The sequence below is a fragment of the Amblyomma maculatum genome, chromosome 2, assembly GCF_055883805.1.
Source record: "Amblyomma maculatum isolate TAMU_Amacu chromosome 2, ASM5588380v1, whole genome shotgun sequence".
Lineage (NCBI taxonomy): Eukaryota > Metazoa > Arthropoda > Arachnida > Ixodida > Ixodidae > Amblyomma > Amblyomma maculatum.
Genome location: NC_139345.1, coordinates 161,211,970 through 161,233,636, shown reverse-complemented (window position 1 = coordinate 161,233,636; position 21,667 = coordinate 161,211,970). Strand labels below are relative to the sequence as shown.

General features: G+C 47.8%; 1 protein-coding gene across 1 annotated transcript in view; it reads left to right on the top strand.

Moving 5' to 3' along the window:
• The first annotated feature begins 3,848 nt into the window (after positions 1 to 3,848).
• LOC146200312 (carbohydrate sulfotransferase 5-like) overlaps positions 3,849 to 21,667 on the top strand; it is a 34,398-nt gene continuing 16,579 nt past the window's right edge. Inside the window, exon 1 of the mRNA XM_084592326.1 lies at positions 3,849 to 4,349. Within this exon, the coding sequence (XP_084448452.1) occupies positions 3,849 to 4,349 (501 nt within the window). The remainder of the gene's footprint in view (positions 4,350 to 21,667) is intronic.

The following is a 21,667-nucleotide window of genomic DNA, read 5'->3' as shown; positions in this document are numbered from 1 at the left end:
CGTCCACTACGCCACCTGTTTCTCTCTGACGTTACTCCCATCTTTGCGATCACGCGATAGCGTAAGCTACTAGCCAACATATCAATCCTCGCTTTAGCCGAGCCGTATGAACCTGCCTACGTGGCCTGGAGATAGTGTGAATGCAAATGTTTCGGCAGGCTGATTGTGATATCGCCCTCACATGAAAAGAAAGACCCAAGCTGGCAGCTCCTTCCAAACGTAATGTCAGGAAGCTCTACGTCCAGTTAGTGCTCGCCCATGTCAGCTGCCCGCTACCGCCTCTCATGACTTCTGCTGCTGCTTTCTTCCCTCTTCGGACAGGCACGGACAGACACGGTGAAATGGCGAGACTCTCGCTACAAAAGCATGCCGTGAGTGTCAGCGACGTAAGACGCCCCCGGTCAGACCTGCCGAGCTACTAAACACCATACCAACCCCGAATAGGCCATTTCAGAAAATTGGGACGGTTTTTTTTTTACATCCTCGGCCCCTTACAAACCTCTGCAGGTAACAAGTGGATCATCGTGGCCACTGCCTATCTTACCCAGCATTCCGAAGCCCTACCTAGTGGTACCGCGGCAGAAGTATCCAAGTTCTTCGTCGAATGCGTTCTGCTGCGACATAGCACCCCCGAAGTACTCATCACGGACATGGGTAAATCATTTACGGCAGAGTTTACGCAGGCCATCATGCCGATACAGTAATTCAAGTCACAGACGTATATCAGAGTATCATCCCCAGACCAGTGAACTTATGGAGCGCCTTAACAAAATGATTGCGCACGTGATTGCTATGTACGTCGACGCCGAACACAAGACCTGGGACACAATCCTGACGTACGTGATCTTCACGTATAACAGAGCCACTCAGGAGACATCACACTCGTTCATGCTTGTGTACGGCAGGAACCCCACAACTACGCTCGACGCGATGCTTCAGCACGTGACAGAAGGTAACCTCCACTTCGCCGCCTACCTGCAGCGTGCAGAGGAAGCCCGATGACTCGCCTGGATGCGCGTCGAAGACCAGGAATGCACCGATGCCCGGCGCTGCAGCTTCAGACGACGAGATGCGGAGTACAAACCAGGAGATCAAATTTGGGTTTGGATGCCGATACGTCGTCGCGGACTGAGTTAAAAGCTCTTGAGGCGCTACTGCGGGCCACAAATATCCTTCGGCGCATCAGGCAGCTCCATTATGAGGTCATCCACGACGGCACGACTGCATTTCAGCGGCTCAGGGTGCGTCCAGAAATAGTCCATATCGGGCCCTAGTGATTTTATTTTCGGATATTTTGCTTACATTTCATTTTTTTACTTTCTAAGCATCGGGGCGATACCTTTTTAAAAGGGTGCTAATTCCGAGAACCATTCCATTATTTATTTGTTCTTTTTTCGCAGCCGCCAGCATGCGCTCTTATTGTTGTGAATCTAGTGCGCGGATCACATCTGTATTCTTCGTTTGTACATGCTCATTGTCGCGAAACCAGGCTTTATCATTTCCTTGTTGTGGCTGATGATTCGAGATGTATCTCTGAGGATTCCCGCCACGCGCTTGTATTTCTACAATGTTCTCGGTTATGCTAGTCGCTGTTGGCACTTTTATCTAGATGTTTCTACACCGCTTTTAAATTGAGCGCTGGCGAACGAAACGGGCATTCTTTGTTCGATGAACGACGAGCACTTCTGTTGTTGTCGTCGCCGCCGATCAGACCTTTTGCAGGCGTAGGTCAGCCCAATAAAGATTTGATCTCAGTGCTATTACGCCTTTTCTTCTATTTTGTGCTTATGGCCTTGTCCCTACTACGTGATAATATATTTAAAAGCATGCAGACCTTCCCGGCATAAGCACTCACAAACTGTCAAGGAATATGCTTTCCGCACCCAGTGTTTTAGAGATTCGTGTTTCCACGCACAATTACGTAATGAAATGGTTTCAACCCACGCATCACTAATAGCTTATAATTGCCCAGATTTGTAACCCATATAGAAGTACTATACTATGCAATGAGTAAACCATGTCTAACCAAATATAACAGGCCACTTACATCACTGTACAAGAAAGCTACACTACACTATTACTATATTATTTATATATATAACTGCCTAAATTTCCGGAGTCCTCCACTACGGCGTCTCTCATAGCCTGAGTTGCTTTGGGACGTTAAACCCCACAACCCAACCCAACCCTATTTCCTACCAGATGTGCTGCCTATGGCACTGTTTATTATTTGCTAAATATTTTGTTGCGAAAGCAATACTACGCCAGGTCTAACCGTTCGTCGCTTGGTCCGTGGCGCGTGGACCCAATGCAAGAAGAGGAAGAAGAAGAAGAGGAACGCTCGGTCACCAGCAGCTGATGCTTTAGCTCCACATTCGGTTCAGCAGTGTTGAACTCTTCTCATTTTGATTCTTCTATATTCATCGATGTGTAATCTTTGTGCTGCCATAATTATAGTATGCGCCCCGCCGGGGTGGCGCAGTGGCTACGACGCTCCACTACTGTTCCCAAGGACGCGGAATCGAATCCCGGCCTCGGCTGCAGCTTTTCGGTGGAGGCGAAAAGCAAGGCGTCCGTGTGCTGTGCGATGTCAGCGCACGTTAAAGAACCCCAGGTGGTCGAAATTTCCAGAGTCCTCCACTACGGCGTCTCTCATAACCTGAGTTGCTTTGGAAAACTCCTATTGGGAACTGATAGTATCTAAAAATAAATGCATAACTATATAAATAAATAAACGGACGTAAATTACCGTATACGTCATTAACAGTGGGCTCATGGTCGACGCAAACGTCTTCTCGTTATATTTTTTCTTGCATATATTAGCTGGAACCCAACAACGAACAAGCTGCAGCCCTTCATTCTGTACTGCAATTTTGAATTCTGGCATAATTACAGAAGGATTAAGCAATAAATGGTGCGGCATTTATGTTTTCGTTTTTAGTAGTGTGAGCGTGCGTATTAGTGTTTCGCTATACCCACTTTTGCATCGGTAAAATTTTTGGCTTTCGTATTGCATGCTCTTTGTCATGAACACCACCACCTTATCACTTTCCCTCTTCATTTTCGCTCTTGCAGTGCGTGAAAGTGAACTTTTTAAAAGTCAGAAAGAAATGTTGCGCGGAAGAAACCTAAATCTAAGGGGCACATGCTCGGCGAACCCACTTTCACAAGTTCTGCAGATGACTGCATCGAATAAGCAATAGCAGGCATTCGTTACCATTGTTTTGTGTTTTGATCTCTTCAGTTCGAGAACGTTATCAACGAAGAGTACTTTTTCTCTTTTGGTGATTGAATGTGCTACTAATATTAGCGCACTCCATTCTTGTCTGTCGAAGAAAAAAGGTATTGATGCGTGATTGTGCGAGCGGCCACTTATTGTGTAGAGATTACTCCGAAACAGTGCAATTTTACCGCGCACGATTGTTACTAAATACCTGGATATCTGCTGTCAATTTAACTTTTCAGATCTGTAATATCAAATTGGAAAGCTGTGTCTTATCTCATACCAGGACTGTGCTTACTGATGCTATACATATACAACATCCGATCCTATTTGGGCACGGAATATTCTGGTGAGTATGAGTATAATTCTCCCTGCATCCTAGTTCCTGATATAACAAATATGACTATTCCTCACAGTCCATTATTGTGAGTGTGCTATAAGGCATTCGGGTTTTCATGCTTTAACTCAGTTTTTAATGTTAAGAGCAGTCATAAAAAGACACAAACTGTAGTCTAACTCCCGACGGAAGCCCGCGGCTTGTTTTTATTTCTTTTTCTTCTTTCCTTGGTCAGGTCAACAAAGCGGGCCCGAGTCACACAAAAGCAAACAAAAAGCTCCGCCGAAGATGAAAGCTGCTTTTGCGCCCTCCTCAACTAACAGCGTGATCTCGGAAGAAACCTTTTTCGACTCGACTGTTGAGGGGAAAGTTCCAGCTGCTTTTCAAGCCGCCCTGAAAAACTATGCTGTTGTGCCTCGCGCCGAGGTCAAAATAGTTGTACTCATGGCCTACTACAGGACGGGCTCGTCTTTCCTGGCCGAGCTGCTTTCGTCAGGGCCCCGGACATTTCTCCACTTCGAGCCGCTTATAATGTTCATCCCCGCTGGCCGCCTGCGGAGAGGAAGGGAGCGCCACGCATTCATGCTCCTGGATGCGCTTGCCAGGTGCCGAATACAGAACGTACCATTCTACACGGTGTGGTTCGAGAACATTTACGTCAAGTTCAACCGCTTCTTGGCCGATCTCTGTGGAGGCGGAGAGACGTGCTCCTCCCCAGGTCATATATCAGCCCTGTGCTCACGGGCACGCACTCTGGTGTTCAAATTTACAAGACTTTCTATCACTCAGGTAACTGTTATTCTGTACTTCTTTCTGACGTGTCTAGATGAACTTTTGAAAAAGCAGTTAAAGGAGCAAATCACTTAATATTGCCTAATGCGCTTCATTTTTGGTGCTCAAATAAATGTGCTATAATGGTACTAAAGTGATATTATAAAGTTTCGCCGACATAATTTTGTGTACTCTCATATTCATTAGCATGTACTCCGGGTTCTGGACTCCGCAGCGATAGTTGAGATGGAATACTATTGCATCACCACTGAGGCTAAGTTGGAAGATAATAGAGTCTGGTACATGCGACCAAGCAGTGCAGTTCCTTTGGGAGACGTCACCAACCTTGCGACTGTCAGATACGCTTCTAACAGGCGAGGTTTGTATTTATAAAACCTGGTTTCACAGTTGTTATTCCTAATAGCTAGCCGCATCGACTAACTGTGGGGAAGTTTATTGTGCTTCAAGTGGCATCTGGTGAAGGCGCTTTGCTTTTCTTGTCCTTTAAGTAAGGATATGCCTATTTGGTTATTAACAAAGTTAAACCCACTGCGTCAGATTGCGAACATATTTGAGGGGCTTTATGTGCGCAACCAGCCGGGGCATGCAATGCGCGAGTTAAAGGCAGCATGATTCAAACATAAATCAGTTGACGTAAAAAAGGAACAACGAGTATATATGACAGGGGGACGGCGACGGCAGGAACAAAAAATGAGGTTGACATCGTGCCGAACTCAGGCAAGCAGCATTGTGCGGACGGGTCACTAGTTTTCTTCAACGATCACTATTACGTTTTACTTGGGCTTAAACTGAACATTAAAAAGACAAAGATAATGGCGTCTTGCGCTATCAAGTCCTGGAGCATCAAGGGACAAGAAGTGGAAGCTGTGACAGATTTTCTCTCCTTGGGCTCCAAGATTAAATCGGAAGGAGACTGCAGCCATGAAATTAGGAGACGCCTGTTTCTGGGAAAGAGAGCAATGGTTAGCCTTGACCGCCTAGTAAAGAGCAGAGACATTAGTCTGCCAACCAAGATCCGTATAACTCGTGCTATGGTCTTTCCAGTTGTGATGTATGGATGCGAGAGTTGGACTGTGAAAAAGGCTGACCTCCGAAGAATTGACGCGTTTGAATTGTGGTGCTGGCGAAGACTCTTGAGAGTTCCTTGGACTGCCAGATGATCAAATCAGTCAATATTGTCGACCATAAACCCTGACTTCTCATTGGAGGGTCAACTTCTAAAGTTAAAGCTCAGCTACTTTGGTCATCTGATGAGAAGAGATTAGTCGCTGGAGAAAGATTTGATGTTGGGAAAGGTTGAGGGTCGCCGGAGAAGGGGTAGGCAGCGAACGCGATGGTTAGATGGCATCCTCGAGGCACTGCAGATCAAGTTATGTGATGTTAGAAAGATAGTGAGAGACCGGAAAGCGTGGCGTGACATGGTCAATAGGGTCACGAAGAGTCGGACACGACTGAACGACTGAACTGAACTGAACTGTGAGCGTGATATCGGCGTGAAAATGTATTTCTATCGTGTTCACCGACTTATCATTGCATCAAAAATAATATGCGTCTATGCACGATTTGTGAAATTTCGGGATAGAGTGCTTTACGGAGGTTAAATAATTTAGGAGCAGCGTGACAAATAACCTTAGGGAATCAGACGATTTTTATTTTTACTTACATTTATTCACCCTGACAATTAAAGAAGTGGTGTAATTTGGCGCAACTTGAATACATTATTTCGTCCTACCTCTAGTTTAGCATTCCAGATATTTTGCATCATGATGAACATCAACGTTCCGGAAACGCAATTCCGCAAGAATTTCATGCAGTTTTAACCATAGAACTCCCCCATATGCTATGCGATGATCTCAGCCAGAACGATAATTGGAGTTTCTAACCAGTAAATTGGAATAAAGAATCGCTTTTCCTTACTCCAACTAGCTCACTTGAACATTTTTCTATATCAGTACTACATAAACAGCAAGCCACTGGATGCCGACGTTATCTAGATTCGCCCTGTAAAGAATATGCTAGATATTATAGGCACTGTAAAAAAGATGATACAGCGCCAACAAAAATGACTATGACGGCTGCTGGGTTCCAGGCCGATCAGCTGGTGCGTGCACTGGAAGCTCGGGCTGCTTTGTACGGACGAGATTCTGCTTCGAAATACGATCGTTTTGCGTCAACGTTCCCTGTTTCCAGTTGTCCGAACAAACCACAATAAACCCTTCTTCATTTGGTGGAACGGGCTGGAGTATGACTCGTACACAATTACCGTGGAGCTCCACAGCCATATGATACCTATGACGTCAAACTAAGTAGGCCAACAGCCAGTGGCAACCCCATCGAAGTCCATCTCATGCTCCGATGCCATTCTGCAGCAAGACTCCGCAGTTTTCAGCGGGCAGGGCGACCAGGACGTTGAAGATTGGTTGGCCTCGTACGAGTGGGTGAATCGTCTTAACAACAGGGATAACCGCATGAAGATCAACAACGTCATCTTCTACCTGAGTGACGCTGCTAACCTATGGTATCGAAATCATGAGGCCGACATACCATCTTGGGCTACCTTTGCAATGTTCACGCACATTTTCGGTCGTCCCACAGTGCGAAAACTACGCGATGAACAAGCCTTGCACTTGCGAGGTCAGCATGACGTTGAAGTCTCCAAAAGCTACACTAAAGACGTCGTTTATTGATGCAAGCGTGTCCCCCGTCTATGCATGAGGCTAACTACATTAAATAACCTAATAAAGGGCATTCATGCCAACGCATTTCACATACTGTGGGCAAAGAGCCCAACCACGGCTTCCTCGATCTATAACCTTTGTAAAAATTTCGAGGAGTTGCTCAAGCAGTGACTCTGCACTTGTCTCCCTCCCGCACCTGCTGCGTCCACCTCTGGCATGGCTGTGAGCAGCGACCTTTTGGCTCACATCAAAGATTCCATTCGAGGTGAGGTCGCCCGACAGCTTGGGCTCTTGTCTGGCCCACGCCCGTTCTCTAAAGCCTAGCTATTTACCTATACGATCCGACACACCATTGCGCAGGAGGTTGCCGATGCACTTCGCAGTTTTGGCCAACCAGCGCCTGTGACACGTCATGTCGACCCTGTACCACTGCAACCCACACCTCTTGCTGCACCATTAGGTTACAGCCCCCCTGTTGTCGTGCTGCCTCTGCCTGTGCCGGTACAGATGCCACCCACGTATGCGGAAGTTACTGCCCGCCCACCACCACCACAGTCACTTGCGTATGTGCCGACTATGACGCCACCGACTGTCGCTCAACGGTTGCGATCAACGACGAGTCCCTACAATCCTTGACGCACGAATGAAAACCGGCATATCTGCTATGCCTGCGGTATTCCAGGCCACGTCATCCATATGTGCCGTCGTACTCTGCGTTCTGCTCCTGAGCGCACTAAGGCTGACTACAGTTATCAGTAAGATACCTTGCGCCCACCTTCGGTGACATCTTCAGGGCAGCCCCAAACTCGTAGCAGCGTCTCAGCGTGACACAAGACTCGGATAACTAGCAGGCTCAGTTCCTGGGCACGAAATCTGCACATTTCGCCTACCACAAGCCCTCGTCACTCTCCGCCGAACGTTTTCGAAGTACTTTTTGACTTGTGTTCGTGCAACTTGCGCTCGTCAATATAGGGGCCACTCTCTCCGTCATTAGCAAACATTTTTGCCACCAGGCTCATAAAGCCACCTCCCCGCTTTCTGGACTCTCTCTTCGCACCACCAGCGCCGATCCAATTTCGTCTGCGGCTTGCACAGCACGTGTAGTTATTGCGGAAGTCTCATACATGGTAGAGTTTTCAGTGCTTGCCTCATGCCCGCACGACCTAATTCTTGGCTGGGATTATCTTTCCCACCACAATGCTGCTATTGACACGCCCGTGTCCCCGACGCCTTCTCTGCGCTCTGTGATGCGGTTCTTGACGATGCGCCGTCTTTTTCGTGCGCCAAACTTATCGCCGACGACACCCACATTCCGCCCAACTGTGCTTTGATTGTTGCCGTGTGTGTGCCCTTTTCTTTCGACGCGACTGTTCTTTTTGCGCCTTCTCCCGTGTTCACTTCCCGCCGCCACCTCCTTCTTCCCTTTGCTATCATCGATATTCACCGCAGTCCTGCCGACATTGTTGCTGCGAATTCCTCAAACGCTGTGGTCCCGCTAGTTTGTGGCGAATGCCTTGGCCATATTGAAGTTGCTAACCTCATCTCGCCGTTTAATGTTAATGCATATTTACCACATAGTGCTGACGTAGCCTCCCTAAAGCCGATTACTGCTTCTTCCGATACACCAAGTTGGGACCTTTTCAATCATCTGTGGCCAGTGACCTCACCTCGACTCACCACGAGAAACTGTGTGCTCTCCTCAACGAGTTTCGTTCGTTTGACGTTTAGACAACTTCCTTAGGCAGTGAGACAGCAGTCGTTCACCACATCGACACCAACAGTCATGCCCCTATTCGCAAGCGCCCTTACCGGGTTTCGCCTACGGAGCGCTGTGTCATTGCTGAGCAATTCGACGACATGCTGCAACGTGGTGTAATTCAGCCTTCGCCTAGTCCGTGGTCGTCTCCCGCGGTGCTTGTGAAAAAGAAGGATGACTCCATAAGATGTTTAATGTACTACCGCCGTCATTAAAAACGTATGTACACTACCCCACATTGTCGAGGGCATCGATTGTTTACAAGGAACTGTATTCTTTTCGTCCCTGGACATGCGTTATAGCTATTGGCAAGTCCCAATGGCTGAATCTGGCCGACCCAAGACAGCCTTTGTTACACCTGATGGCCTATATGAGTTCACCGTGATGCCGTTTGGTCTTTGCAATGCTCCTGCTACGTTTGAGCGAATAATGGACAACATCTTACGCGGCCTCAAGTGGAACATTTGTCTTTTTTATTTCGATGATATCGTCGTTTTCTCTCTCGATTTTCCGATGCACCTCGTGCGCTTATAGAAAATATTGAGCTTCTCACTGGCGCGGGTCTCCAACTTAACCTGAACGAATGTCGTTAAGGCGCCCGCAAGCTGACGATACAAGGTCATGTCTTGTCCAAAGACGGCGTCCTGCCCGACCCGGAAAAACTACAGGAGGTAAGCGAATTCCCGAAACTGCTTTCTCCTAAAGATCGGCGCAGCTTCGTCGGCCTGTGCTTACATTTTCGCCGTTTTCTCCGCAATTTCGCTACCATCATAGCACCCCTTAAAAAATTGCTGAATGAATGGCCCCGCCGACTTTTCTACTTGCACCCTAATCTGCGACGATGCTTTCACTACGCTCCGACGTCTGCTCACTTCGCCGCCCATTCTCCGCTATAACGGTCCATCCGCTCCACAAGAGATGCACACTGATGCCAGTGGCATCGGCCTCGGTGCTGTCCTCGCTCAATGCAAACTCGGCTTTTCTGAATATGCAGTTGCTTACTCTAGTCGAGCACTACCTAAAACCGAATGTAACTACACCATCACGAAAAAGGAGTGTCTTGCATTCGTGTGGGCTTTAACAAAGTTTTGCCCCTACTTATATGGCCGCCGCGGCACATAATCACCGACCACCATGCCCTCTGCTGGTCGGCTTCTCTGAAAGACCTTTCTGGACGCCTCGGCCGCTGGGCTCTTCGCCTGCATGAATTGTACCTTGACGTCATTCATCGATCGGGACGCAAACACTCCTGCATTCTCGGACCCGATATTCAAACCCTCCGTTGCAGCCTTTACTTCCCAGAACGGGCATTTTGAACAACACCATGATCCCTGGAAATCTTCGCTCCTAAACGTCCTCACCGCGTCCTCAACGTCTTCGTTCCCGCGAAACCTTCTTCGCCAACCTTCCATTTTATGACCCGAGGTGGTCTGCTGTATCGCAGAAGCTATCTCTAGGATTGTCACAAATGGCTCGTGGTCATTCCACGCCATCTTCGCACAGATATTAGTGCCCATCTCCATGCTGACCTGCAAAACGCACATGCTGGCTTGTTGGAGACATACGATCGTCTCCACCAGCGGTACTACTGGCGGGGGCTGTTCGACTTTTTCCGCCACTCGATAATCAAGCAACCACTCGATAATCCTCGCCATAGATCACCTCACTTGCTACGCAGGGACTGCAGCCCTGCCTACGGCTAAGCTCGTGAGGCCGTCTCCTTCATCCTGCGCACATCGTTCTATGTCACAGGGCTCCTCGTGAACTTCTCAGCGGCCGTGGCTGCGTCTTTCTATCAAAAGTGGTCCACGAGCTTTTGGAAGTTTCCCAAACAATACATCGAATCACCACAGCTTGCCACCATCAAATCAACGGCCTAAGAGAAAGGTTTAACCGAGATCTTCGTGACGTGCTCCCTAGGTACGTTTCTTCTGGCATTCTAATTGCAAACAGGTGCTTCCGTACGTCACCTATGCCTATAACACAGCGTCTCATTACTGGAATTTCCCCATTCTTTCTCCTGTGCGGTCGTGAGCCTTCCTGTCTACTGGACACCATACTTTCTACCTCCCCGTCAGTACAGAGTACACTTCACTTTCTGCTGTTGCCCGTAATGCTGTGTAGTGCCGTTAGCTGGCTCACTCATTCACATCGGACATTCAAGACCTTCGCCGACATGAGAACGATAACGGCAAGCCCGCTCCTGACTTTCCTACCAACACCCTCGTTTGGCTCTGTGTTCCTGCTGATCCGAAATTCTCAGCAAAGTATATGATCCCTTACCGTGTTTTGGAGCGTACATCTCCAGATAACTAAGTCGAGGAGCCGCCAACGCCTTCTTCGGACCACCGTCGCCACAGGCGAGAAGTTGCTCACGTCAGTCGACTTAAGCTATACTACGATCCCCTTGTCGTCCCCCGCCTTAAGTCGCCAGTATGGCTCCCTCTTTCCGCCGGGCAATTGTAAAGGAGATGATGATACAGCGCCGACGAAATGACGATGAAGGCTGCTGGGTTCCTTGTGATCAGCTGGCGCGCGCACTGGAAGCTCAGGCTGTTTTGATCGGACGAGATTATGCTTCGCAATACGACCGTCTTGCGTCACCGGTCGCCATCACCAGTCCTCCGAACAGCCCCAATAAGCCCCTCTTCTGCACTATCTTTATCCATACGTTAACGTAATATTGACACCTGCCTTTTATACAATACGACGGAGACTGACACGGGCGACTTAGAAGGACGACGTAAGAACATTTCCTACATTTCTTGCTGACCTGACTTTTTTCTGATGTTCATCGGTGCCAGACTTTCCTTGGTGTGTGTAAGCGTACGCTACAAATCTGATGGAGATGCTGGGTGCAATACCAATCCTGCATAATCTACCTGTCACTACAGAGCTTGCTCCGGTTCATCAGCACCTCGGCCGCGGCCTACGTGGATAGCCCCAGGAGTCCGACCCTTCCGTCCACCACCAGGATGCCGCAGCCTCAGACGGCCTTAGAACCAATTGAATTGACATCTGAGTACATGCTTCTCGCGCACATCCTCTGTCATCAGCCGCGAACACCACCATCCTTTCATGGCGAAGTGTTCGAGGACACCGAGGACTGGTTTGAGAATGAATGGAGTGATGACCATAACCTCAGCAACGCCTACTTTGCTCTTGAAGGGTCACCTCGTACATGGTTTAACCACGAGGCTTCGTTTCCATCCTGGGAAGCCTTCTCTCGTGACATGAAGGCCACTTTCCCGATTGGCGACCGCGGGGAGGGAGCAGAAGCTGCGGTACACTCGCGCCGCCAGCGCCAGAACGAGAGCGTGCGTATGTTCTTTGAGAACATGACACGTTTTCCAAGTGCAAAGACCACGCATGATGAAAGCGAAAGCTTTGCCGCCTGATGCAGGGCGTAAAGCAAAAGGTTTTCGCGGGACTGGTGCGCAACCTACCGCGCCCTGTGGTGGAATTTCAAATTAGGCTGCTGCCATGTTGACAACACTGTGACACCGAGCCCGCGAACACAAACGTGATATCAACATCATTGGGTCCGATGCACTGTCTGTGCATATAGGCGGTGACTTGGACGTGCTACGCAACCTCATCAGTTCATTCGTGTGAAAGGAACTGCAAGCCCTTTGGATGCTTTGAAACACATATTTTCAATCACTGACCGAAGTTGTCCGGGACGAGGTGCGTATGGCAGCATAACAAGTGCCTGATGTTTCCTACCATTTTTACGCAAGACTAACATACATGTCTGTTTTACGTAAGGCTCCCACGCCGGACTATGATATCAACACCGCAGTTTCAGCAATGGAGACGCAGGGTCCTCCACGTTACTCCACTCCACCAACTTACCAGCTACCACGTTTATTCATGTATGACGGGCCCCGAATCATTAGCCCCTCTGTGGTGAAGCAGGTCATCTCTGCCGGGCTTGCCCGTATAGCGCCGTCGGCCAGTGGGGTTTAGCTCCGGACGAACCCTGTCGTCGGAATGACGAAAGGCCTACTGAGACCGTTCGCAAGCCACTTTTTTCCACGACATTATCCCACCACATCCGGCTACCAAGAACATCGGTCTTCGTCCCCGACGAACTATTCTTCTTCAAGTCACAAATATCCCCAACGCCGCTCCCACAGCTTTCGACGCGAAAACTAATACCAGCGGCATTCGGAGGCAGGGTCACTGATGTCGGGAAATCTGAAGATCCTCCGTAATCGTCACGCCAATTCCAAGAGGTTTTGCTGGGACCGAGAATGGCAGCATCGAAAGCGCTACCTCCGGCCTGTAACGATTGATGGAGCTGAGGTCACTGCGTTACTCGACACTGGTGCCGATGTTTCACTAATGAGCCATAGTCTCTTCCGAGAATTGAAGAAAGCTTGGCACACTGGTCTGGCCCTAGCATTCGTACGGCGGGGAGTCACTTAATTGATTACCCCTGCTGGTAAGTGATCAGATGGGGTCGGCGTCCGTGGTTTTGCATGTGACAGTGAATTTGTGGTACTTCCCGAGTGTTCGAAGGACTTGATGCTTGGCCTAGACTTCCTGCAGACCAACGGCGCTGTTATTGACTTTAAAGGAGCGCGGGTGACGTTCTCGACAAAACGGGCTGTGAGGCGAAAAGAAAAAGAAGACTCGGAGGTCACCGTTTTTCGTATAGGTCATGATGACGTGAGTGTGTCAGCATGATGTAGTGTGCTGCTTCCTGTGAGGCACGGCCAGTTTCACGACTACGAGTGCATCGCGGATGGCAACTTCCCGCTGGTGCTCGAGGAGAAAACCGTCGCTCGAGAGCTCCTTCAAAATGTCGTCTCGCACTTCGACCAAAATTTCGCCAAGATAGCTTAACCGTTGTTAGCGCTAACCTGAAAAGATATACCGTTACTGTGGGGAGGCGACCCCGAATAAGCTTTCCAAGAGATCTGAAGTCACCAACACAGGGCCCAATAATCGTCCATTTTGATGAAGACGCCGCAGTCGACGTACATGTTGGCCACGGGGCAGTACTTATCCATTAGTTAGCCGGCGTTCGTGGATGTAGACCATAAGCACTGGGAACAAATCCTCCCATACGCCACGTTTGCATTAAACACGGCATATCAAGAGACGACGCGGCTCACTCCCTTCTCACATTTATTTTTCGATCCACATAAATGGGGTTGTGCACTGGACAGATAACTCTTCAGTTATTTCATGTGCTGATGACGCGGCAGTGTTTATTACAGGCAGCTTGCGCACACATAGTGAAACCAAGGCTTGCAAGACACTGGCTAATTTATAGGTCTGGGCTCAGGTTAACGGTTTGGAAATAAGCACCAAAAAAAAAACAAAAAAATAAGTTTGTATACGCCCAGAGGTAGAGCGCTGACAAAAGAGGTGAATATGTTTTTGCGTTCTTAACAGTTCGAAATAATAAAGTCTGTGAATAGTCTTGGAGTATATTTTTCACAGGGTCTTACCTGGAATGAACATACTGTTACCTGCCATTGATGCCATCACTCGTATGCGAGCTTGTTTCCTGCTAATGTGTATCTTATTGCCTTAGTATTATCTCTCATGCAGTAATGCTGCGTGGTTTGGGGCACACAAGTGTGGCCAATTTTCTTAGGCTACATTCAATGGAGAAACGAGCCGTGTTTCATATTGCTAACGTTCATTATACTTTCTCCACGGAGCCTCTTTTTTTTAATTTATGATATTCGTTCTGTACTTTGTCTTTGCAATTACAGGTTGATGATCTGTTATAAAGGTTTTGTTAAATGTTATCGGAATGATCCAATTCGTCTTTCAAAACTATAGGCAGTCCAACCCAACAACAAAGCAGATACAAACAAATGGGGTTCTGTCCCACCCCCCCGGACATCTTATGATCCGCAATATTTATGCGACATATGACTGTGTTCGATCGTACGCGCAACCCAAAAAATATCATCAAACGCTTTACCAACTTCTCTTTTTTTTTTGCAGGGCTAAAATAGGTTTTCCATTTTATTCCCGTTCTTCTGGAAAGCTTGTTTTTACACTATTATTGATTTGAACTGGTATTTTGCTTTTTTTCCACTTTCAGAATGTATTCTTGAATTCTGTGATACTTTTCTATATTTGGTAACTTCCATGTATAACTATACATGGTGCAGCGGTGGCGTAGCTGTAGAACATCCGCCTCGCATGCAAGAGGACCGGGGTTCAAATCCCGGTGCCGCGAAATTTTTTCCGTTCCAACGGAAAAAAAAAATCCGCGTGTTGATGGAATTGCATACACAGGTTTGGGGTGCGACCTGATGCCGGTGAACACCTCCGGCAAACGCACTCCCTCACCAGAACAGGAGCTGGCCACCCTGGTGCAGTAATTGGCCACAACCTCCTATGATAAGCTCCATAAAACCCCGGCCCTCAGTCACCAGCGGCTGCGGAACAACTGACCACGGCGGCGGTCAGACCTGTGACGCAGCAGGGGGTGTTAAGAAAGCCTGGCTCCGCTGGACAGGCCGCCATTGGAAAATGACCCTGGCAACGTTTAACGTTAGAACCCTAGCTAGTGAAGCTAGCTTAGCAGTGCTGTTAGAGGAACTAGAGGGCATGGAATGGGATGTCATAGGGCTTAGTGAGGTTAGGAGGCCGAATGAGGCCTATACTGTACTGAAGGATGGGCATGTACTGTGTTATCGAGGTTTACCAGAGAGGCGACAACTAGGAGTAGGTTTCCTTGTCAATAAGTATATAGCGGGTAATATCGATGAATTCTATAGTATTAATGAGAGGGTGGCAGGCATCGCAATTAGGCTTAATAAGCGGTATAAACTGAAGGTTGTACAGGCCTATGCACCTACATGTAGTTATGATGACCAGGCAGTTGAAAGCTTCTATGAAGATGTAGAATCGGCAATGCGGAAAGTAAAGACGCAGTATACTGTACTAATGGGCGACTTCAATGCCAAGGTAGGGAAAAAACAGGCAGCAGACAAGGCAGTGGGTAACTATGGCATTGGTTCTAGGAATAGCAGGGGGGAGTTACTAGTTGAGTTTGCAGAGCGCAATAACTTACGAATCATGAATACCTTCTTCAGCAATCGGAAGAACCGGAAATGGACATGGAAAAGTCCTAACGGAGAGACTAAAAATGAAATCGACTTCATAATGTGTTCAACCCCCGCCATTGTGCAGGATGTAGAGGTAACCGGGAAAGTGCGATGCAGTGACCACAGGATGGTGAGGTCCCGAATTAGCCTAAATCTGAAGAAGGAACGCAATAGATTAGTAAGAAAGAAACCCATCAACGAATTAGCGGTGAGGGGGAGGGCAGAAGAGCTCAGGATCTCGCTGCAGAATAGGTATACAGCTCTAACTGAGGATGGCGACATAACCCTAGAGGCAAGGAACAATAATTTCAGCGATATCATTACTGAGTGCGCGGTAAAAGTAGGCGGTAGGATAGTTAGAGAGGATACCGGTAAGCTGTCTAAGGAGACGAAAGATTTGATTCAGAAACGCCAGAGTATGAAATCTTCTAATCCAACAGACCAGATCGAATTGGCCGAGATATCAAAGCTAATAAATAAGCGCAAGGTGGCCAATATAAGGAAGTATAACATGGAGAAAATTGAGCATGCTGTAAAGAACGGGGGAAGCCTTAAAGCGGTAAAGAAGAAATTGAGCATAGGCAAAAACCAGATGTATGCGATAAGGGACAAGGCGGGCAACGTCATCACCAATATGGTCAAGATAGGTAAAGTAGCCGAGGAGTTCTATACAGATCTCTACAGTAGCCAAAGTAGTTAGGACCGTAAGGAGATTAGCAGTAGGGAAAAACAGTCAGACATTCCACCAGTGACGAAGGACGAGGTCAAGTAAGCACTAGAAACTATGAAAAGGGGGAAATCAGCTGGAGAGGATCAGATAACTACAGATTTGCTCAAGGACGGGGGGGATATCGTACTAGAAAGACTGGCCACACTGTTTACGCAGTGCCTGGTGTCATCGACGGTACCGGAACCATGGAAGAATGCAAACATTATCCTCATTCACAAGAAAGGGGACTCTAAGGACCTTAAAAATTACACACCAATCAGCTTACTGTCTGTTACGTATAAGGTATTTACTAAGGTAATCGCTAATAGAATCAGGACAACCTTAGACAGCAATCAAGCAAAGGATCAAGCAGGGTTTCGGAAACGGTACTCTACTATCGATCATATCCATACCATCAATCAGGTGATAGAAAAATGCTCGGAATATAACCAGCCCTTACACATAGCATTCATTGATTACGAAAAAGCATTTGACTCAGTTGAAACGTCGGCGATGATCCAGGCATTGCGAAATCAGGGGGTAAACGAGCCGTATGTGAAAGTGCTGGAAGATATATATAGTGGCTGCACAGCAACCATAGTTCTGCATAAAGAAAGTAACAAAATTCCCATAAAGAAAGGTGTTAGGCAAGGAGATACAATCTCCCCAGTACTATTCACAGCTTGTTTAGAGGAAGTATTCAGAGACTTGGAATGGGAGCAGTTAGGGATAAGGGATGATGGAGAATACCTCAGCAATCTGCGATTTGCTGATGACATTGCCTTGCTAAGCAACTCGGGGGATGAACTTCAAATAATGATTGATGACCTAGACAAAAAAAGTAGAAAGGTAGGCTTGAAAATCAATATGCAGAAGACTAAGGTAATGTTCAACAGCCTCGGGAAGGAACAGCAGTTTACATTAGGTAGCGAAATGCTGGAAGTAGTAGGCGAATATGTCTACTTATGACAGGTTGTAACCGCAGATCCGGACCATGAAAAGGAAATAACAAGAAGAATAAGATTGGGATGGAGCGCATTTGGCAAGCACTCGCAAATTATGACTAGCAGCTTACCGGTATCGCTCAAGAGGAAAGTATACAACAGTTGCATCTTGCCTGTACTCACCTATGGGTCTGAAGCGTGGAGGCTAACCAAGAGAGTTCTACTTAAGTTAAGGACAACCCAGAGGGCTATGGAACGAAAAATGGTAAGGGGTAACATTAAGGGATAGGAAGCGTGCAGAGTGGGTCAGAGAAATAACTCAATTTACCGACATTCTAGTGGAAATTAAGAAGAAGAAATGGACATGGGCAGGACATGTGCGAAGAGAGCATAACCAATGGTCGCTGAGGGTAACAAACTGGATTCCAAGGGAAGGAAAGCGTAGCAGGGGGCGGCAGAAAGTTAGGTGGGCGGATGAGATTAAGAAGTTCGCAGGGGTCAAGTGGATGCAGCTAGCACAGAACCGGGTTATGTGGAGAAATATGGGAGAGGCCTTCGCCCTGCAGTGGGTATAATCAGGCTGATGATGATGATGATGTATAACTAGCCGCTATCTTACTGTTTGCTGGCCTGAAAGTGGTCAGGAACTCGGCAAGCACTTCGAGGTTTTAGTCCTGTACTCCTCATTTTCAAAGAAAATGAAAGGTGCTTGATTAATTGACTGATTGATCTTAGCTGTGAACACAATGACATACAGTATTTCTTGCGGGGGTACAGAAAAACCCGTTTGACTAAGCAACGCGTAGCCGCCATTGATATTGTTTTTGGAGCGCAGCTGATAAGATTGTGCGTAGTTGTTAGGAATCATCCTTGCATATGCTGGGTATTTTCCTCATCCCTTATTAAACCGGTTTTAGTAAATGCAACAAAAAATATATTTTGAAGAATAAGAATGTTTGAAACAGGGAATGCACTGTATATTTACGAAGACCGATTGCCACTCTCTCTACAAGAATTCTCTGTCTCAAATGACGGGCACTAAAATTCGCTCTTTTTGAAGGCTTCTCTCACTTGAAAAAAATATTTTAAAGAAATTAGACTTCGCCAAAATAATAGATTCACAGTTCCTGTTCATTATTCATGTTTTGCATAAGCTGTGAATTCCAACCAGAAAAAAAATGAAAGTGCTACGTATTTATTATCCTACTGCAGGAATGCACTCGTGTTGACCCATTTTCTGTTGCCATAAACAATGGAGATCGCGTTCTCGGCATCAGCTTTCGCGTTGGTCGGCAGCAATGCTCGTAGAAAGTTTCCGCGGTGACCACGCCTTCAAGTGAACACAGTTGTCAATTGATGAGTCATTCAAGCAGTAGCGTCGGATTCACTCAGTGCAGAATTTTCACCGGACAGTGCACATGCGCTCATTGGTCACGAGATAACGGATTTTCAGCCACAGTGACGCTAGTGTTGCTTCATCCCTTTGTAACAGGCGAAAACCGGATTGGTATTACAGCCATAAAGCAACGATAGAGAGAACAACATTGAACTCAGCAAGTACACCAAGCAAGTAATCCACCATTGCTTGTCCATACACCCACACAAACGGCCGAGACTCAGTCACAACTGGCGAACTGCGCTTCACCACTCGGCGAGCCTTATTTTCTCCGCCGCAGCAGCTCTGCTCAATATTATAGCGCGTAAGCACAATACCACTACTTCTTCGTCGGGCGTTCCCAGTGGCGCTGTCATGTATTGCGTGTGGCTGAGGAGAACCCAATGTCCTGCGGAAGAATGGCGCCCTTTGTGGTTGGCGTGGAGAGTCGGACAGCGCAACGCGATGTGGAGAAGTGGCGTCATCTGGCGTAGCGACAGCAATCGTTGCCGCCGTTGCACGCGCTTGAACCTCTCCCGGAATAACAACATTTTGCCTTTCCAATGTCGTTATTTAAGGTATTAAGTAAAAAAGTGTTTGCCCTAGCTAGTGCTTCACTTGGCGATATTGTGGAGCATACACCCGAGAACTTTCCTGACCCATGTGACACTCCATAGCGTACCTATTGAGGTCCTGTAGCCTTGGTAGACTTAGTGTGAAACGTCTATTGCCAAGTGCATTCGAGGTCTCCTCGGTAAATTGTACAACCGTAAATTATTTAATTTACTATTACATCATAATCCTGAATTCGCTTCCTCATTCTCCTTGACTTCCTTTTTCCCAGAGTGCAGAGGCAAGAGGTAACCAGGGCCGCCGATTCCTCAAGCATATTGGTGAAAATTATGCTAATGTCGGTGTAGGCCTTTTCATGAGTAAACTACTTTTACGTCGGTCGCCAAACGTTGATGTCGCCATCGCAGCGACGCAAAACCGTGTCACCTATCTGGAACCCCACTTCAAGAAAGCCTGAAATTGAAATTTCTTGGATTGTCGATCTATCAGTCGGGAACCTTGACCGCCTGGCTTAATCGTGTTAGAAAGCAGACAATATAGGTCTTGGGCCTAATCAGACATATTGCTCCTACATCCGGTGCCACTCAAACCCACGTCGCACATTTGGTTAAAAAGGTTCTAAAACGAAGCCTCATTTTTCACGCACAGTTCCAGCACTTGAGTATGGCTCAATAGATCGTCTGGAGACGGTCAATAGAGATGGTATCGAAACCGCATCGCACCGATCGTGGCACTTCAAACGAATACTCAGCTCAACACAGTATATGAGCTGGGGCTGTAACGATGTGATGCTCTTAACCTAAACACCACCCTTTTGCACTGAACACGAGCACTCTGGGCCTATAGCTCCATCCCACATCATACTGTCACCGCCACCTCCAGTTCTGCCTGTTCACCTGAGCAACAACAAACTTCCAGATCTTCTACGACCAGCCCTACCGCATGTGGTATCGCCACTTGGTGAAATTATCACGCAACAATATACCCAGCTGTCCCGAAACTTGATAATAATATACACACTACTAAAAAACCGGCTGAAGCGGGGTGCAAAGTCATATGAACGGTACAGCACAATCAACAGGAAAACTGAAGAGACACACTGAGTTGGGTCGCCGTTCGGCTTATGTGGTCCGTTGCGCGAAGCGAGTGTGCAGGAGAACGTGCGTATTCTCTCTAGCTAGGGCCGCACCTTCCGGGCTACCCCCGCCACTCGCAGTTCTCGTGCAGTCTCTCTTTTCCGCGAAACTGTCCATGGTGTATCACAGCCACCGTCCTCACAGTTTCAGGAAATCCGTAGTCGGGATTGAGTTCGCCGAAGCGTCTCACCTGCGGCCGCTCCGCCACTGCCATGCCGCTGTCGATGACGCGCGAGAGATTGTACAGACACTGTACAGACACCCTAAATAACGTACAGACACCCTAAATAACGTACAGACACCCAAAGGGAGCCCGACGGGGTCCGTCGACGACGTTCGGAGCCTCGCGCACAAACAGGCTAAACACGCGAGGCCCCTACCCCTCAAGAAAGATCTATAACAGATAACGCCCACACGCAGGAACACTTCACACTGGACAGACATCCCCTCAAGCAAAAAGCTACTTAAGCGGGCGATGAGCGCGCGAGCTGCACTACCGCCGAACTTCCATACCGTAGCCAAAAGTAAGAAAAAGGTTCTCCCTTGGGCACGGGCGCCGTTCCACCCACGTGGCACCTCGATATGGGAGGAAACACAAAACACACACACAAAAAAAAGAAAAACCCCAGTAAGCATGCACAGTTGACGACTTTACATGCCCCCTCCTAAGATTATTGCAGTGACCTCACTAGTTGCTGCTCACGATAATTAAGATAAAGGCAGTCAAAACTTGCATTAGCTCACATCCTTCAGGGCAGCCGCGGCATGTAAGGCATTTAGGACGGGACCACGCAAACGCAACCCACATGAAAATATTTTCCCGAGTCGTCCATCTGCCTGCCCTCGGAAACAACACACGGCGGTAACTGTTCTGGTTGCCCAGAGCGCCGTGAAATATGACCCATTGAATGGTATGCACAGGCCTCAACCTGCCGCCATCCACCCCCAATCGCGTTGTCGGTTTATCGCCGAATCTTTTGTTTGAAGCACCGATAAAATGCTCTGATATCGAGTTTCTCTCGGCATTTACCAACGTGGGAGGTTTTATCTCCTTCCGAGTTA